This window comes from Hemiscyllium ocellatum, chromosome 43 (assembly GCF_020745735.1).
Source record: "Hemiscyllium ocellatum isolate sHemOce1 chromosome 43, sHemOce1.pat.X.cur, whole genome shotgun sequence".
Classification (NCBI taxonomy): domain Eukaryota; kingdom Metazoa; phylum Chordata; class Chondrichthyes; order Orectolobiformes; family Hemiscylliidae; genus Hemiscyllium; species Hemiscyllium ocellatum.
This window is the reverse complement of record NC_083443.1, coordinates 11511553-11532022: the sequence shown is the minus strand read 5'-3', so window position 1 is coordinate 11532022 and position 20470 is coordinate 11511553. Positions and strand designations below refer to the sequence as shown.

General features: G+C 36.8%; 1 protein-coding gene across 1 annotated transcript in view; it reads right to left on the bottom strand.

Moving 5' to 3' along the window:
• ldb3a (LIM domain binding 3a) overlaps window positions 1–20470 on the bottom strand; it is a 176023-nt gene that overhangs the window by 51432 nt on the left and 104121 nt on the right. The window contains exons 9-10 of the mRNA XM_060854110.1: window positions 20349–20443; window positions 19519–19597 (exon numbers count right to left, since the gene is read on the bottom strand). Of these exons, the coding sequence (XP_060710093.1) occupies window positions 19519–19597; window positions 20349–20443 (174 nt within the window). The remainder of the gene's footprint in view (window positions 1–19518; window positions 19598–20348; window positions 20444–20470) is intronic.

Sequence of the window (20470 nt, the reverse complement as noted above, 5' to 3'; positions counted from 1 at the left end):
AAATAAACCCAGGTTCAATCCATTCGGAACACTGCTGGTAACAGGCCAAGCAGTCCAAAAACCAACCCTCCACCACCACTGTCTTCTGCCATTAAGCCAATTTTGTATCCAATTTGCAAGCTCACCCTGAATCCCACATCATCTAACTTTACTAATTAGTCGACAATGCGAAATCTTGTCAAAGGCTTTACTAAAGTCCAAGTAAACAATGTTTATTGCTCTGCCCTCATCAATCTTCTTGGTTACTTCCTCAAAAAACTCAATCATTTGTGAAACACTAATTCCTTCACACAAAACCATGCTGAATTTCTATAATCATTCTTTCCTTCTCCAAGTGCATTTCTTTCAGATGCACCACTAACAGCTTACCGATCAGCGAAGTCAGACTCATATGTCTATAGTTCACAGGGTTCTCTTTACGTCCCTTCTTAAACAAAGGCACAACATTAGCCACTCTCCAGTCATCTACCACCTCATCCGTAATTACAGATGATGCAAGTATTTCTGCAAGGGGCCCAGTAATTTCCTCTCTAACTTTCTAAAATGTCCTGGGATACATGAGATCAGGTACCAGAGATTTGTCCACCTTTATATTTTCTAAGACCTTCCTCTTCTGTAATGTGGACTGTTTTCAAAACATTAATATTTATTTCAGTGAGTACTCTTACCTCTATTTCTTTCTCCACAGTAAAAACCAACACAAAATATTAATATCTCTCCCATCTCCTGAGGTTCAACACAAAGACGACCTCTGTATTCTTTAAGGTGCCCTATTCTCTCTAGTTGCTCTTTTGTTCTTAATGCACTTATAGAATCTCTGGATTATTCTTCACTTTATATGCCAGGGCTATGTCATATCTCTTCATTGCCTCCCTGATCTCCCTCTTAAGAATGCTCTACACTCTTTGTACTATTCAAGAAATGAATTTGAACCCAGTTATCCAAATTTGATATCTGATTCTTTTTATTCTTGGCTAAAACCTTTTAATGTCATTATTCAGCCATTGTTCCCCATCCTTACCTTTCACTGTAACAGGAACATAATGACTCTGATCTCTCGTTGTCAGACTTTTGAAAGCCTCCCACTTATCAGACATTCCTTTAGCTGCAAACAGTTTACTCCAATCAACATTTGAAGGTTCTTGAATCATAACATTAACATTTGCCTTACCCCAATTAAAAACTTTAACTTTTAAGGAAGGCTCGTCTTCTTCCATAATTATTTTAAAACTAAGAGAACTATGTTCACTAGACACAGAGTGTTCCCCTACCGTCACTTCAGTCAGTTGCCCTGTCTTATTACACAAGAGAAGGACAAGATTTGCTCCTTCTCTAATAGGAACAAGTGAACTGGATGCAATTTACAGATAATTTATTATAGACGTTACTGGTATTATGATCCCAGCTGAGAGTAATACTAGACAAATCTGATCCCTGAATTAAACCTAGCTTAATAGATGATATGTTTCATTTTTGAGATTAATTGACATGGCATTTAGTCACTAAAATATATTAATATGAGGCTGCAGGTGTTAACAACTAAATATAAGTTTTTACACAAAAGAAATTAACAAACAAAGCTTTATATGACAGTTAGAAACATCTGAAAACAAAGATCAAAGGCTTTGACACCATCTATTAAAGAGATGTAATCCCAGAGAAATATCATTCCTTTCTCATCTTTTTGAATCCTTACTTAACTGACACTATCAACAAGTTTCTTTACTATAAAGACAATTTTTGAAACCTTTGAGTTTCCTGATATAATTTTTCAAACTTCTGATTCACTAAACTTAAGCAGTTCTCACAACTTGAATATTTCTATACAAATTCTTAGAAGCTTCATAGGCTAGAAACAATTTCTGTTGACATGCCTGGTTCCGTGAACTGAACTGGAATGTATTTGAATCACTTGCTCGGAGAAACTATTCTACTTTCTAAACTGAACTCTAGATTCTTCTGAATAAAAGCTTTGAACCTTCTGTTCTGAAGTAAAATCTAAAATCATTGCACTGTTCTGCCTGTCATAATCACAACAGTATTAGCACTTTATTTATTAACACTATAAGGTCGACCAGAAACTTGGCTGTAGTCATATATCTTTTTAAAACTGATGTATTTATGTCACTGTCCAAATTACTTTCTAAACTTTTCAAACGAAAACCTTCATAGAACTCACCAAATTCCATCTGGCTGTATTTTTATTTAACATCTAACATCCGAATTCAATTAGATATTCTACAATCAGCCTGTTAAGATAGTTCCCCTTCTATAGAGTGATAATGGATTCAATATTCTAGGACAAGAACTGCTCTGGCAATGTTATATTTAGTAAGGACCATAGTTTATATGTGAAAAAAAGAATTCTAGAGAGATCTTCGGTCATCCTGGGAAAAATGGTACAGAATTTGATGGAGGAAGACTACTGACATAAGAATGAATTTTACACAGGTAAAGCTTCAGCTAAATCGCTGTCATTATTAAAATAATTGGCACTGACTTGAACCTAGAAAGAAACTAAACATTTGTGCACACTACTCCTTAAATACGGTTAAAGAGGTGATGAGTATTTCTTTGAGTAAATTTCACTCTGCTTGGACCATTTTCTTTGATACTGGCAGGAATAAAATGTTTACTTCTCCTAACCACTACAGGTTCACTGTGTGAGGGCAGGATTGCATTATCATTGTGGACGCATTATCATTGTGGACAAATTATCCCACCAGTTATTTGGTATTGCAGGCTGTTAATTTGAATGATATTCTTGTATCCCATTTATTTATCCAGATTGAAAAGGAATTGCTACATTTCATGGAATTTTGTTCTGAAACAGTAATTTTAATTAAATAAAATGGGCAAAGCTTTGGATTGATCCTAGAATATCTGTAATTGGCCATGGTACCATTCACTTAAAGAAATTCTTCATTTTCTCTCTCAAACGCAAACACAATTTATCTGGCAATTCTTTAGTTCATCATGAATTGAATGATGTATATTTTCAACTTGGAAATGGAAATAAATATCGGCAGTTTGTAAAATAGGCAGACAGTCTGTAAAATCATATTTACATCAAAGCAGCAGGTTGAAAATACCAGTGTGCGTCAAACTCAAGCACCAGATTTATAGCATTATTCTCACCTTAACAAGCGCAAAGAAATCAAAATATACAGATCATCTGAGAATATAATTGACAAGGGCATGGAACAGGAACAGATAACAAAGTAACCAAGAATATAAATTATTTGCCCTGTCATGCAATGCATAAAACTGTACCCACCTTATCTTCGCTAAGAAATTCACTAAACTGCACAGCAGTTGAAATTCACTTTCAGCACCTCTATCGTACACTTACTAAGTAATTTGAGAGTACTGGTCCCTGATTTCAGATACTGAAGGCTATTCCCCCAGACTGCAATGTTTAAGAATGGGTAACACGGAAAAATGTTTTGGAGTTTACTTGTGGTTCAAACTCCATTACGTAGATCAAATGACTGGTAAGATTTCTAAGTAAGACCAACTGAATCGGTGCCTTGTTGGTGGGTGGGAATATCTCACTTGTACCATTAGCCAAAACAAATAATTGACAGAATACAATGCATGTCCTGTGTCTACCATCTGATGGGCTTCTCATCCCTTGCACTAGTAGATTTCACCCAATAAAAGCATATCACTTCTCAGATCCATCATACATACTGCATTCTATGGAGTATGAGAGGAAGTACAGTAGCACTCACCACATTATGTGGTGAAGATAATCTGACCAACATAATCAAAAATAATAGCATTCAATCTCTTGCAATGGCCCATCCAATATATGCAATGGCACAATGAAAACCACATTAAGTCATGTTAATCAGCTGCATTTAGCACAGGACCTTTTGACAATCTTAAATTAATATCTAAAGAATTATAGAGAAGAAAAATATTACAAGAATATAAACGTCAAAGGTGGCAAAAGATCACTAGCCCGAAACCTTCCCTTTTAATATACATTTCTCTCAATTTAGCATCAATGGCATTTGAAGGTACCTAGAACTGGTAGATTATTCTAAGTATTTATCACGGATTATCGTTTCTTTCATTAGTTCAGAACTCTAATCCCATCATTATCTTGTTGAAACTATTGAATATTTTATGAATTTTAATAAGATTCTCCCTTTAAACCATCTCTTTAGACAGTAAAGCTTAAAATTATTTTGGGTTCATTCCTGATGAAGGACTTTTGACCGAAATGTCAATTCTCCTGCTCCTCAGATGCTGCCTGACCTGCTGTGCTTTTCCAGCACTACATTCTCATCTCTAACCTCCAGCATCTGCAGTCCTCACTTTGGCCTTAAAATTATTTTGGTCTTTTGTTCATATCTGTTCTTATACATTAAAATAATTCATACTGCCATTCACTGCACTCTCACCTTTAATTTGTGAATCCCAGGCTATGACAACTGACCTCCAAGTGGAGTCTGCTCACTGCATTTTCTTGTTGGATTGATGCCCCACAATTATGTTTATGTGCTCTAGAATATTTACCTTGCAACCTCCAGGACTCTACTCAACATTCTTGTAATCTAACAAGTAGCCTTGATTACTTTGATTATTTGATGCAATTCCATCTGTTTCCTTTACCCAGTGTTTTAACAGAGATATTATTTTGTATTAAACATATTCGGTTTAATTTTGGACCCAGCCTTATTTCCTATCCTTAACCATTTTATTACTCAGTTCATGCACTTTTCCAGCATTCCCATTACTTTCTACTGATTAAGGAGCCTTTAATTTGGAATTTCATCAAAATCTGCTGAAAGCTCAAATAACAGGAAATTTTCCTCTATGCACTGAGATTAAACGCCTTTATAAAGAATATGTTTACACATTGCTGCACATTGTTAAGCAGAGAAATCTTCCCACACTGGAGAGTATTCCTCTGTTTTAATGTCCTCAAAGTCTAGAAGGTTTATGTTCTGAACTTTTACAGGTAATTCACTAGCACACTTTATCATCCCAACTTCTGTGCAGTTAAGTGGTGGTGAGCAATCACAGGTCACTTTCCATAGGAAGGATAGGAAATTACAGGGAGACACTGAGACTGTGTTCAACGCATCTCAAGAACAAGTTAGTGAAGTTCTGAGATATTACTGATATGATGACCACAGTTGATTGCAATACTGGACATTTCAGATCCCAGAATGAAACCTAGCTCGATAGATCATATATTTCATTTTTGAGATTGATTAACATGGCATTTAGTCACAAAATATTCATATGATGCTGCAGATGTTAACAACTGAACATAAATTTTCACATAAAAGATAAAAAAAAGAAGCTTCATATGACAGTTAGAAAGATCTTAAAACAAATGTTAAAACAAGGTTTCAACCCATTTTCCAACACTGTCAAAGAGATGTAATCTCAGAGAAATATCATTCCTTTCTCAGCTTTTTGAATACTTACTTAACTGACACTGTTAACAATTTTCTTTACGTAAAGACAATTTTGTGACTCCTTTCTGAATTTATTAACGTGAATGTTTCAAAATTCTGATGGACTAAACTTTATCACTTCTCACAACTTGAAGATTTTGATATAAACTCTTCTGGTTTGGAAGCTTTACAGACTAGAAACAACTTCTGTTGTAGCACCTGATTTGTTGAACTGAACTGAAAAATACTTGGATAATTTGCTAGGAGAAACTATTTTACTTTCTGAAATGAACTTTAGATTCTTCTGAACAAAAGCTTTGACCCCTCATTTCTGAAGTCAAATCTAAAGTCATTGCATTAAAGTGCTTACTCTGCCTGTTGTAATCATAACAGTGTTAATGTTTTATATATTAATACCTAAGGGTCAACCAGGCTCTTGACAGCAGTCATGTGTTTTCTTGAAACTGATGTACTTAGATTACTGTCCAAATTATTTTCTAATCTGTTTGAATTTAAAAAAACTTCATAGAATTCACCAAATTCCATCTGGTTCTATTTTTAATTAAATATCCAAGTTCAAAAATATGAAATTAATGTATGTTAAATACCTTTAACCACACTGGTTCACAATTTAGGAATATCAAAAAGTACAAAGATGCTTGGAAAGGAAATCAGCAACACCACAATATAACTTGCCAGCAATACTCACATCCCAAGAACAAACAAATCAAAACCTTTCCTCATAAAGATAAGATCCATTATATGATGAATTTATCTCAAGGCTAAAAATCTCGATTTAATAATAACTAGTTCACAAGATAGTGTAATGTGCATGTGCCAGCTGAAAATCATACTGAGCTTGATGTAATGTGCTCTTTGATAAATAGACCACTGTATAGTTTCATATTTTTAATACAGCGACTTGGGTGACATATCACAAGACTTAACAACAACAATGGATCGTTAATGCTTTGGCGAACAGCTGACAGAATTGTGCTTCTCTTTTCCACAAAACATATAGCAGAATGAATACATTGTAATATATAAATCACATTCTGTTTTTCAAACCAACAGTGTGAAAAAACATTTCACTTGTCATTGTGCATTTGAATCTCAGTGACCAAAAGCATCAACAATGTTCAGCTTAAATTACTAAAGAGACCAGTCTTAAATAAAACAGACAGTGAGCAGAGAGAGGCAGAGAGAGACAAAACAGCAGCACAGAAGGAGAGAGAGAGAGAGAGAGAAAGACAAACACTCAGACTGAAAGAAAGATGCATTCAGGGGCACACATGTAGAGACACATACATAGATAAAGAGGGAAATAGAGAAACGAAAGAGAGAAACAGAGATTGAGAGAAGGTGCACACATTACCTGGTCTCAGCAGTGTCGAACCTGTCCTCCATGAAGCTACCAAAGTGAGGAAGGGTTGGTGAAGAGACAGGCAGCAGTGAAACCAGAATTATTGTTAAAAACATGTGTGAGTGAGGCTCAAGTAAACAATCACAGCAGGAAAATGTAACACCTTGAAATAAGTATTAAAAAGGTTCCCACAAAATAGGAACACACATATGAATATTTCATCAGATAACATTCCTGATTTGCTCCAGCATTTGACAATTCATTTGTCTGCTCCCTATGATTGAAACAGATATTTGAACTATAATTAGATAAAACCATGTATTTTGTAGGATGGAAGAATATAATAGAGGAAAAAGAATAAATCATGATTGTTCTAAGTGAAATTAATAGGACAGGAGGTTATAAACAGGAGGTAGGCAAGTTACAGCAGACTCCCAATCAGTTATCCACAAAGGTTGGGAGGGTGGGAGAGTAAGGCTCATGTTGTGATGGTCACACAATGATTGCAACACAATAATATTAAGGGAGTATAATTTTCAATGTGGGAACTTCTCAACAGCAGTATTTAGTGATTGAGGTTGAGCATCTTCTACCATAATGCAACTGTTATTTGCTTAACGTTTGTGCACATCACAGATGTAGTAACCACCTAAAAAATGTAACAGTAATGGCTCTTGCATTGCTACTGTGATCAACCTTCTTCCTCTATGTTAAGGGCCTTTGTGTTAGGATCAGTGAAAAAGCCAGTATGACTGATAGAGAAGCTGATATTTCTCTATCCCATGCAATGGTTACAGGAACTGTTTAATCTGTTGTGCAGACTTTTTCTTCTAACCAAACTCTGTTGATCTCACGTTATAGATCAACAGTTATACCTGGCCTAGATTACTTTATGCAGATCGATACCTTTTTGCAATAACAGTGTTAATTGTAGCAAACTCCAGTTGAAGTCTTGTGAATTGTAATTTGTTGAAATCCTGACTGTGGTACAAAAGCATCCATTGATTCAAAGTACCTCCTCCCTTATGAAATTCACTGTGAGGCATGCTCCATAATGCAAACTCTAAGGGCCAGGAGACTAGACAAAGTGTGGGTGGGAGAATACCTTGAAAATTTGCAAGGATTACAAATCTTCAAAGATGCACTTCCACATTATACATTGTAAAAATGGAACAGTTTGTATTGGAGAGCTCACCCAAAAATGGCAGTTTACCAGTTTTAAAGTCATTTGTTCAGTACCAAGACCAGCACTTAAGATGGGTCGAAGTACAATATTTGTATAAGTACAACACCTTTGTGCTTCAACAACTTCGCTGACCGTTGATAATGAGATGTGCTTGAATCCGTAGAGAACAATGAAAAGAAAACTACTGAAACAAAATAAAATCAGTGAACTTGTGCACAGTGCTGAATGAATTACAATTTCATGCAACCCACCAATCACACGATTAGTTGACGCACAAAAAACACACTCACCAAAAGGGATATTATAGGCTAATTTTATTTCTGTGGTGATGACATTCATTGAAAAAAAATCAACAGCCAAGACAGTCATTGTGGTGTCAACGATTCTTCAGGCTTCAAGCAGCATTAAGTCTTTGGCTCACTACCTACCAATCCCTCCCTCCATTCCTAAGGTGAATTATCTAGACATGTGTAGAAAAGTGACAGTGAACTAGTTTAGTGTTAATGTTGGGAAAGTTGAGTGAAGTGACTTTTAAAGTGGTAACGGGTTCATCATTTGCTGTAAAGTATAATCATGATGAAAATCAAAAGACTGTTGCTAGAATCTCAGATGGTGACAAAACTTTTCAAGAAGGCATGTCAAGTTGTTGTATATCTTCATACAAGTGGTTGATGGATTAGTATTGGGCTGTGACTCATGAGAAGAAACAATAACTGGACAGCCCACTCTATTTCCTTTTCTGTTTAAGTAAACTTTATAGGAATGGGCTTCTGATTCACTCTTGCCCATTTAGTACTGTGGCCTAAGACCAATTCATACCCTATTATTTTGAAACATATCATTTAGAGTCATAGAGTCATAGAGATGTACAGCATTTCGGATATAAATAAATGTTAGAGAACTGATGTTGTAAGTGTCAGTGAGAAAAAAAGTATTTAGGTTTCAATGCCAGAAGTTTCACCATCAGAATTGTTAATGAAAAGCCATTTTCTAGCAACAGTCTTAAATGAACATAGACATGGTCAGATACAAGACAAGACAACTCCACACGAGCAGACAACACCAGTAACTATACAGAATAAACAAACTATGTAATCTGCTCAGAACACACCTAAGATTTTAAAAATTCCTAGACAAACAGAAATCCTGTTCATGTAGGCTCAACTACCATCAAAATAGAAGAAACTGGATGAGACACCAGAACAAACCATTTGGATATTTCAAATACCTAAACTGTAAATTGATTTTATTGTTTAATAAATTTGCAAGCAATTGACTTATTTTAGTTATTTGTTACATGGGCAGAGCTTTCATGGAAACAAACTATGTGTTAGATGATTGGTTAGTTTGGCTTTGAAATATCCAATTAGAACAAACATATAAAGGAGATAAATTAAAGAACCAAAGAGTCCCATGGCTGCCATTCACAAAACACAACTTCGACTAAAAGCTATAACGCAGTGTACCAATAATCACCAATAGTAAAGATACTGCCAGGTACAGGGCCACACACAATAAAATGTTTCAGATTCAGTCCACCGCCATGCCTCCCCTCATATGTTGGATGCATTTGTAGTCAGCCATTCAGCATTTACAGTTGGACCTATCTCAAGGGAGACAGGGACAAAAAAATTAAGATGCAGAATTCATATCTTTCTTACTATTCAACAAACTTCACTGAAAAGTGCAATTGTTGAATGTTGGGTAGGGTGTTATCAGACTTGACTAAGATAACTACCACTTGCCATCAAAAAGGTTGTGAATGAGAAATGCACTAATGGAGAGGTACTGAAGAGCTTCTCCGAGGGCACTGATCTTCACATCTTACATCCCACATTAAATTCCACATTTACCAGTACTTGAGCCAATTGAAGCTACATGGCAAAGGAGTAGCCTGCTATTTCTACAGAATACTGTTTGGACAGGGTTGGAGTTGTACCAGAAAGAAAAGTATCCTATTCATATGTCTAACCCCTGATTACAGGGCTCATTGAAGTGTGATATATTGACTCGATCCAAGTACTGGAGATTTTGAACATGGACACTAAAATTTTGCTTCTCATCATTGTGTTCTAAAAGTTAAAATTCTTGAAATGATGGAGTTTAGTTATGTTTTGTGATTGGCACATGGAGATGCAGTATCTCCCTACTGGCCTACAAAATACTACATTGAATGCAAAACTTAAGACCTAGAGGAATCACAATTTCCTGCTGCTACAAAGTTCTTCACACTTAGTTCATACTGCAGCTTGTTAATTTTGCACCTATCCATTCCAGAGATTAAAATGCAAGCTGACAACTGTCAAATTAGAGGTCTTTTCCCCCCAATTTTTAATTTGTTTAAATTTCTCACATGTATTTTTGTCCATCAAATGTGGATGTACTTAGTTGGCAGGTGGGACGATCTGGGTCATACAATTTCTATTTCGTTGGCATCTGACTATGTATTTGAAGAGAGTGGATAGTGATCTAGATAGCACCTTGTGTTGGTTCCCTCACTCATTCCACCCTATTAGACTTTCACGCAACCCTATTCAAGATGAACATATCACAAAACAGACAAGATTACCAATGTTACTTCACTGCCTCTCATGAAAATGACAGGAGGATTTCTTTTCCTCACTACAATGATTGAACATTTTAAAACTAGGCCAAAAGTATCAAGAATCAGAAATTCTGTTGAAGATAAGCTTTCAGTTTAATAAAATGAGAAGTGAAGAAATGAACCTCAGAACATATAAGCCACAGAAGAGATACTGCGAAAGCCAGCATTATTCACTAAATAAAAGTGACAAAACTACAAAGAAAGACAATAGCTGCTGGAAGGAAAGGTGAGAAATGTAAGATTACAGCTTATATCATGCTGATTTTAGTTCACAACTATTTTAAAGGCAGGTAAAGCCATATCTGTCTTTCTCAGCCACTGCAGTTAGGGGTAGGTCCCACGCACAGAGGGGCTCCAGCCGAGGCCCATAGCTTAATCTACATTTCAATCTGCTTGCAGTCTTAACATAGGGAAATAACTGTCTTCCAGGAGGGGAAGGGAATGTTACTAAAGATAAGAGAATAGATTAAACTCACAGGAAGAGGCAAGGCTATCATGGCAAATGTTAGATGCAGAATGACTCCAGCGTGCAGAAAACAGACCATTAAAGCACATGATATGTACAAGCATCAGACAGGTAAAAAGGCTAGAGCTGCAAGACATTAACAAAAGCGTACATGAGCATGTACAAGTAAAAACTGTCAGGCATGGTGTACAGAAAGCATACACAGCAGCAGCTTGAAATATGTTTGTAGGGAGAATTTTGCATGTACACAGTCATTAAGGAGTCTCGGAACCTGGTCCCCATAGTGCCACTCCATGATTTTCTCTACAAAATGCTAAACTCCTATCAACATTTGCCTAAGTCAAAATTACATTTTGTCAGTATTCATTACATACATAATCAAAACCAAGGCAATTTGGCTAGAGTTTCTTTTAGCTCCAAGTACCATTTTGTTTGTTGATGCTGAGCTCCAGCCCCATTTAATATTTATTCCCCCTTCCCCACCACAAGAGGAAGGCTAAAGCAATAAGGAACCATATCCTCAGCCAATTTAAATCTTGCTTAACCTGTTGTTTAATAACATTTGTCCTTGGTGATTTCTCTCAGTTAAATTGGACAAACAAGACTAATTTCTACATCTTTCAGCCATCATCATTTCAAGAAACATAATGGCACAGGTTGGGTGGATGGGGAATGTTCCTCGATCCTGTGCTATCATGTTTCAAGACAAAACTCTGAAAAAAAAATCTAGGCCTTCTTCAAATCAGTTCGGTGAATTGCTCTTTTGATAAAAAGCAAACTAAGGAAAAGCCTGCAATTACATCAGGAAGTTTCAAAAAGGTGGATAAGGAATGGTGTCATCAGCTTGCTACCTCTGTGAATCAGCCATCTTTCAGAAGCTTAAGTCCAGGATATGATTTTATAAAGTTACAACAACTTCCCAGTAAAGTGCAAAAAGACAAGACGATAAACAAGACAACAAAGAAGCACAGATATACAGACAAATGGGATGAAGATACTACTGTCAGAAAGAAACCCCTGTTTACTGCTCCCCATTCTGGATTAACACCATTTGGGATAGCATGCACTCATCAGAGTGAAGAACATGCATTTTTTTTTATATGGAAACTGCATAAAAACAAAATCACTCCAGTTTAGTGTTTTTCATGCTGGGTCTGTGACAAGTAGTCTGCTGTGCACATAACCCATGTCCTGTGATCATCATGTATTCCAGGTTCCCACGCAATGGGATTGGCCAGCTTATATTATACTATTAGTTTAAAATAATGCTTTCACACACAAAAATAAGATTTTTTTTAAAAAAGTATATTTTTGAAAAGTCATAATGATCTTTAAGCATAGCCGCTGAAAATTGGTTTACTTAGCAATAGAAGATGAAGGTGTTAAATTTGAGTGTTAGGAAATTTTGAGAAAATTTGTATTGATTGAATATTATTTCTTCACAGATGATGAAGACATTGTCCAACAAATGTTTTAAAAATAAAAATGACAATCCATGGTTAAATGGGTCAGTGCAACCACTGTGTGGCTGATATCAAAAATATGGACACCTGTTTAGGTTTTGATTCGGGGGGAAGGAAGGGGGTGTGAGTTGAATGGATAAATTAGATGGCACTGACTTTAGGCAATGAAGCAACTGATGATGACATGGAGGCAAAAAAAAAGCAAACCTTTTGGGATAGGTCAAGCATCAAGGGTCAAACCTGCACACAAACACACAAAATATCACCAACTCCCATCATGCAGACATGCAGCGAGTAAGCACACTAACCAACCATGGAGGAAATATCCCAGCCATGGAGGCAATATCCCAGCCATGGAGGCAATATCCCAGCATGGGTAGAATGTCACAATCAAGGAGGGCATGTCTCAGCCATGAAAGGAATGCCTCAATCATGGAGGCATCCAGCAGAAATTGGGTTAGTTTTTGGTTTGGAAAAGGAACAGCCCATTGCAGGTTGGATATTTCCCTATGTCACAACCAGACAAGCAGTTTACCTGAAAGGCCTCTTTTTGTTTCAGCTGTCGCCATGGAACAGAATCTTCAAGAACACAATATTGCACAATTCTGAGGAAGTCTATTTGCCCACGTGTCACACCTGCATCGCTTACTGTATCCATGAAACAAACTCCAACCAGAATTTTAAGAAGCCTGCCTCCACTTATGTAATTAGTCAAAATTTATTCCTGCTTTGTTTAGAAGCAGTTTGTCTTGTTTCTTAGCTGCCTGGTAGAGAGCATCCTTTAGAATAGAACTCAGTCAGAAACTTCTCCACAGAATACCCCTCCAGTCTCATTGGTTCCCAAGTAATTTGATGACATTTATTTTAGTGCTTTGTTGATATAGTGTCCTGTCAAGTGTTAGCACTGTGTAACAAACCCTAACTTGAAATTAACTGTTAAATACTGGTAAATAGGACAAGCAAATACTGGCATGCAAATGTTTAATACCTGACTTGAAGTCTCACATTTACTGGAATGCTTTCTTTACTAATATTCATTTTGAATGTTCAGTTTAATGTTTAATGTCCAATCTGCATTCTGATGTATCTGTGTTAATACTACAAAACACAAATCTTTCACTTCAATGTATCAGGACTCCCTCATTATCATGATAGCACAGTCTTTCAACAGGGAGCTACTCCACAGACCTCTGACTGGGTCCTCCACCAGTACACAAATATAAATAGCTGCTTCATCAAGAAAGAGCTGCTTCATCAAGAAAGAGCTCCTTCTTAAACTGGATTGAAGTAATAATTTTAAAACAATAATTTAGAATAAATCAATTTTCCAAAACTCATAGTTCAGTTTACCTTCTTTCAATAAAGTACTTTGATTTGAGTTATTTATATCAGATTCCCTACAGTGTGGAAACAGGCCCTTCGGCCCAACAAGACCACACCGACGAGTAACCCACCCAGACCCATTTCCTAATACTATGTACCTAATGTACTATGGGCAATTTAGCATGGCCAATTCACCTGACCGGCACATCTTTGGACTGTGGGAGGAAACTGGAGCAAACCCACACAGACACGGGGAGAATGTGCAAACTCCACACAGGCAGTGCTAAACACTGAGCCACCGTGCCACCACAGTGTTCAGTTGTCTGTCCTTTTTTAGGTTGGCTTGGTAGTACCACAGCTCATGCCTACAACAGAATTTTAAACTAATTAATGAGTACAGTTCATTGCCTTTATGTCCAGATTCTGTTACCTCTTTCCATAGAGTCTGGCTTCTGTCAGTCCTTTTAATGGCTGTACATAATCCAATAGATGTCAATAAAACATCGAAAACTTGTATTCTTAGCCATTCATGAATTGACCAGAATTTACACTGCATCTAATTTTTGTTAATGTTCAGTCTACGTTCAACATTTTAGTTAGAGTGAAGATCATATTATTCACAAGCTTGGAACACAGTTTAAAGAGATACTCTGAGTGGTGGACTGCCCAAACATCTGAAAGAAAAGCTAAAACTCACACATTCAGTTATGGACTCTTTGGTGTTTTAACTCATTTAATGGATCATTCCAATTTCAGCCAAACTGTTCAAAAATTCATTCACTAAGGACATCTTTCCACCTTAAAAATATTCAGAAAATATTGTGGCAATGCCATTATTACATTATATTAAAGATAATTTCTCAGGTCATTTTAAGTGGTCACTTCACTAGTTACCTTTGTGCTCTATATCTCCTCTTGATTTCCTGATGCCCCACCCCAACCATGCTGCTTTCAACAAACAGAAGTGTAGTCACACTAAAGTGATATCCAAAGCATTGTAGTTTACAACAACAATGCATGAAGAACTACAAGTTTAAATTTGGTAATGGGACAACATTTATTGCTGGTTGTAATCAATATTTATTCTTCAGGTGGGGATCTATGTATTGATGAGCCTTCCAAATGAATGTCTTTACCTAGTGCCAATCTCTTGATTTTCCTGGACATTCCTGCATATTATTTCTATTCAAATAATCATCTAATTCCTTCTTGAATGCCTAAATTGAACCTCTTCCATGCCCTAATTATTCACTACGCAAAAGTTTATTTTTCTCACACAAACAAAAATTTCTGGAAAGTCTCAGCAAGTCTAGCAGCATCTGTGGAGAGAGATCAGAGTTAATATTTCAGGTTCAGTGACACTTCTTCAGAATGAAGACCCATCAATCTGACAAAGGATCACTGGACCAAAAACATTAAGTCTGATTTCTCTCCACAGATGCTGTCCGACTTGATGAGATTTTCCAGCAATTTCTGTTTTTGTTTCAGATTTCCAGCATCCGCAGTTCTTCCAGGTTTTAAAATAGTTTCTCACCTCTTCTGCTTCTTTGTATTTTCTTTATTTTAGATTTTGGACCAAATTGGGAAAAAGGACTGCTTTAAACCTGCTGGAGGAGTTGCTGCATTTTAAAAACAGTTACTGGAATTCATTGTGAGTTATGTTTCCATTGTTGCTATTTTCAAGTAATGGGATAGAGATCTAAGAATCTATTGTGGTGGGTGTTCAGAGTGAGCTTTGCCCAGCTCCAGACTGTTGATTGGTTTATACAATTGGGAATAGTGGTAGATGCCAGAGGTCACTCAGCATGACAACAACTCTGATTGATTGGCTCCTGGGCAGGTGAACAATTTAGGTGTGAATAATGCAGGAAGACTTTGTAGTTTTCCTCCAAATTGTAGAAAAAGTGACTCTCTCTTCCTATCCTTACAATGAAGTAACTAATGACTGGAAGACAGTTAGTTATACTCTCCCATCTGCTGCCATCAGCTGTTGCCTTGAACCAGAAACTGAAATTATTGAAAAAAATCTAGAAATAAGGAGAAAGGAGAACAGAAAGTCTTCAGAATGCAAAAAGGACACCTCATCAAATCCTGTGCATTGGTGCTATTATACTGTGTTCCTCCAGTGTTTTTCCCTCCATCCACAACACCCATGTTTGCTAAAAAGCAAAATCCTGTGGATACTGGAAATCTGAAGCAAATGTAGAGAATGCCGAAGAAACTCACCAGGCTGCAGCATCAATGGAGAAAGAAACAAAATTAAAGTTTCAAGACTAATGTGATTCTTCTTCAAAACTCATGTTTGTTTGTTTGTATATGTCTGTATGTGTTTATGTAGTGTTTTAGGAAGGGAATTATTTCAACTAGTTGTCGATAATTCATATTTTTGGTTGTCTTCAATTATAATCGATTTATTTGTAACAATCAAAAATAACAAATGCTGGAGATCACAGTGGGTCAAACAGCATCCATGGAGAGAGAGCAAGCTAATGCTTCGTGTCTAGATGACTCTTCATCAATTAGTGGTTCTTATTAAATTCAGTGCTTTCTTTTAATGTGAATCTATTAAACAGGTAAATTAGGGACTTAGAGTCCTTTGATTCAACCTTTAATTATGATAATACTGGGAGTAATGGGGCTTGAATATCAATGCAAATTTCCAAGTGGGTTATGAAAATGTAAAAACACCCGTGCTCCCCCACAAACAGCATCATGATTTCTCACCTTTAGGTTCTGTCATGCCCCTGCTAGCCTCTCTGGTTCTCCATCTCAGACAGTTGTTTTTCCAGCTTTGATTTATGCAAGCTCCTCTCCTTTGATTACTATTGGTAAAGCCTTCATCTACCTTGTACCTGGCACTTGGCATTTTCTCCCAAAACCCCCACTTTTGCTTTAATGTCCCAATGATTAGATTTCTGAACAACTCCATGACTGCCTTCTCAGAATCCATTTTTTAAGCAGCTTTTTTTTTCCAAACTTTATGACTCTACGACACCCAAATAAGAAAAATATCTACAGACACTCCAACCACACGGGATGAATGTAGATTTCTCCAGATTCCTCATTTCCCCTCCCCCCACATTATCTCAGTTCCAACCCCCGGATTCAGCACCGCCCTCTTGACCTGCAATCTTCTTCCCGACCTCTCCGCCCCCACCCCTCTCTGGCCAATCACCCTCACCTCCTTCCACCTATCGTATTCCCAGTGCCCCTCCCCCAAATTCCCTCCCCCCTACCTTTTATCTCAGCCACTTGGCACACCAGCCTCATTCCTGAAGAAGGGCTTATGCCCAAAACATCGATTCTCCTGCTCCTCGGATGCTGCCTGACCTGCCGTGTTTTTCCAGCACCACATTTTTCAACATTCAAACAAATGTTTGACCAGTCCACTGGAGGGCAACTATTATAATCGTTGTGCACAGTACGTCTCAATAATACATTTCTAATGCATTTTAAAGTGATAGTATCGTTTAATCAGCCTATTTACATTAGGCCTTCTATCAGTTTATCTTGCAATATCCATGGATATTAGATTTAAAGCCACCATATGGATTTGATCCATCAGTTGGATAAAAATAAAACTTAATCCAAGTTTGACTAGTTACAATGACTGCTAATAAAGCCCAACAAATTGAAATTTAGCAGAGTATACTAAGATATTCCCTAGAGTTCAGACACACAGGAGTGATCATCAAAACTAATCTATTATCAGAGCTCATGGAATAATACCAGGCAACTATAACTGAACAATCAACTAAGTTAACACTTTGCTGAAATATTACGATTTGTTAGCTTGCTTCAAACCTGTGTTGGGGCGTGGAACTGATGTGCTTTAAGAACTGCAACAGTGAGGAGAGATTGAAAGGTTTTTTGACAGTCTCAGATAGAGGGAGAACAAAAAAAACTGAGAAAATTTCTCATTTTTGGAAATTAAGACATTATCTATCTTTATACCCAGTAACGACAGAAAGGGTAGAAATTTTGATTAGCAGCATTAATGTCTTAAGATTTGACACATTCATAAGCTTCTTGTACAACATCGACCTGAAGCCGTAATTTGGTTTAAACCACATTTAAAAATAAAGCAGTATAAAGTGGTATAAACCTGAACGCACAGGAAAATTGCAAATGGGAATTTCTACTCTCTTGTCATTTATTAATAGATGTGTGGTGGTTTCAAACTCTCAACACTTGGGATACAATGCCTTTCGTAGGTCCCAGCTCAGGTGCTACCTCTTTAATGTGACTGCTAGAGAAATTAAACTGATGAATAGTCTGACTTCAAATGTTGGATTATGATTCTTAGTGAGTATCAAGTTCTTCATTTAATCAGGATACAAAGAAATTGGAAAGGATCTAATGGTTTTTTTTTAAATGATATTTTTATTTCAGAGAAAAAGTGCTGGTATATACAGAGAAGTAGCAAACCAAAGCAGCCAAGCACAGAATACAGGAACCAAATGGTCACACTACACCTTTCATCAATTTCACTATATCGAACCCAAGTGTTTTCAATTACTCCTCTCTAACCTACTCATCTACTCAGCTCAAATCATTCATAAAATATGATTTTAACAGGCCACGGTTGTACAGAATTGTCAGGGTCAGTGGGAAACTGCAGATGCAGCTCAGACTCTAGTGCCACGCACTAGGTCCCAAATCACCACAACAATGTAGTGCCCTTTCATAGAAATAATGAAGGTATAACATATGTCACATATTTTGCAGCTCAACAGATTAAGTATTTATCTCATGGAACCTAGAATTCTATGAAATTCTTTTAAGTTTTCCCCTTATTGCAATGAAACCTACAGAGGGCTGATCTAGCTAATTTCAACAAAGGGATTGCAATTTGCCTCAGTACTGATGAGTCAATTTAAAAATTGGAATAGAATTATGAGAAGCAAAAACTTGCAATTAGGTTTCCCTCTCCAGATTACCATCTAGTGATAAAGGTAAAGACTGTTGACATGTAGCCCCAATGAGCTGACATTTGAATGACTACCATATAGACAAAAAGAAATGAACCACAGCATGAATCAGCACCTTCAATAGAGAAGTAAAGAGGAGAAAGGTATTGCATGAGCTCAATCTAGTTTTTTTTGCAAAATCACAGTGAAATATGTTATACATTTCAATCGCAATCATTATTCAAATCCTTCTACCCAGTTTTATTTTAATTTACCTTCAGCTCGATCTACTACATTTTACATATTACCTTCAAATGTTATACAAGATACTTGGTAATTTCCTCATTTATGAAGGAATGCTCACACAATACAATTACCAAAGAATAACATGTCTAACGGGTTCTTATAAAATTGGGTAATCATTCCTAATATACATTCATTTCAATTCACTGTTAGTAGCCCCTCATCTTCACTGTCCTAAAGAAAAACCTTTCATGTAGTGGTTACTTGGATTCAATTGCTGGATGCATTGTTTGCCTTCTGCCTTTACTGAGCTTAGTCTAGGGCATTCCATAGTGTACACAGCCCAGACTGAATGGGATTCAGTATGAATTACTTAGCATGATTTCCTTTTCTTACCTTCAGTACCATGACCCAATCTTAAAAATACTTGTTGGCTAATATGAATCCTATCAGAAACCCAGACAAAAAGCTAACATTCCTGCTATGCTGGGCTGCTTTGTGAGAGAAGCTAAGCAATAACAGATCAACTATTTAAACAATACCTTTCACAAGAATTTGGACTATGTAATGGGAACGAGGTTGGATTAGGAGTACGGAATACCAAGAGGCCAACAGTTGTACCTGAAATTATTAGTTAAGTCACTCATCAAATGAGCAGATACCAGCCTTATGCTTATATCTATCATACTTGGATGGGACAAGTAATTGTGGGTCAGGGCTTTGGTGGATGGTCACCAACAATAAATAAGGTTCAGCGTTTATCAAAGATTTCAATAGACTGCAACAATCATTAAGGAGCTACTTGTGATTAGCAAAATGAACAAATTGTCTTTGCCAGGGGATGTAATGTGGTGGGTGTATTTTCCAGAAAATCATTGCTATTTTCTTTAAATCCTTTACTTCCCTGAAGACTCACTGTCTGACCTACTGTCAGGCTCAACTGTGTTGTGCAAGCATTCCCTCAAGCTTGACAGCACCTACTATTTTAACTTCTATCGTTGAGACAACAACGGTCCTCTAAAACTGCAATCTTTCTCAAACACAAGGCAGCTCACAAAGTATTAATTCCCTAAAATCTCTCTGAAAGGAAGTCAATGATACAAAAGTTGACTCTTTGTACAGAAACAGGACTTTTAGCATTTTATTGGCAGAGAAACCTTCATACATGGAGAAGTACTGTGCTGCTTACAGCACTACAATACAACAGAGGAGGGATGTAAGGCTAAGGACACTCAACAAGCACTTTGTTTAACTTGTTTTGAAGATTTGATGTTCTCTTACTACTTTTTTTATAGCCACTATTACAGTAATATGCTCTTTTGCTTTATTTAGTAACTCTATCTTCAAGTGTCTTATTACACGTGGGCAGTTTAACCTTTAATATTAAGGATCTGTGCAGACAGACCATGATGCCATTTGCGCAATTTGGCAAAGCGTGGACCTTTTACTTCATGTTCAAACTTTTCCCTGTGGCATAGAGAAAGAGAGAAAAAG